The sequence below is a fragment of the Fulmarus glacialis genome, unplaced genomic scaffold (genome assembly GCF_000690835.1).
Source record: "Fulmarus glacialis isolate BGI_N327 unplaced genomic scaffold, ASM69083v1 scaffold26108, whole genome shotgun sequence".
Classification (NCBI taxonomy): Eukaryota; Metazoa; Chordata; class Aves; order Procellariiformes; family Procellariidae; genus Fulmarus; species Fulmarus glacialis.
The window spans coordinates 4408-4663 of NW_009230508.1; the positions used below are offsets into that span (position 1 = coordinate 4408).

Below are 256 nucleotides of genomic sequence, written 5' to 3' on the forward strand. Positions count from 1 at the left end.
GGATCGTCTCGCCACGGCACGGCGGCATGGGTGCAGCCTCTGCAGTGCCACGCGCGGCTGCCCCAGCAGAGCCCCAGGGCCAAGTGTCACCTACTCAGGCAGCTGTGTCCGTAGTGCACCAAGAAGTCAGCACCCAGGGCCCGGGCCGTGTAGTCGTCCACGCAGCACGCGCCGTAGGTCACGTCACCCATCACCACCGCCTCCGCGTCTGTGAACCTGCGGGGAGGCACAACAGCAAGGGTTACGGCTGGCTGCC

The 256-nt window shown here is 68.0% G+C and overlaps 1 protein-coding gene across 1 annotated transcript in view; it reads right to left on the bottom strand.

Annotated features, from left to right (window-relative positions):
* Positions 1 to 216, bottom strand: part of DPH1 (diphthamide biosynthesis 1) — a gene marked incomplete at both ends in the record, with an annotated part of 4476 nt that extends 4260 nt beyond the window's left edge. The window contains one exon of the mRNA XM_009584265.1: positions 95 to 216. Within this exon, the coding sequence (XP_009582560.1) occupies positions 95 to 216 (122 nt within the window). The remainder of the gene's footprint in view (positions 1 to 94) is intronic.
* Positions 217 to 256: the final 40 nt, after the last annotated feature.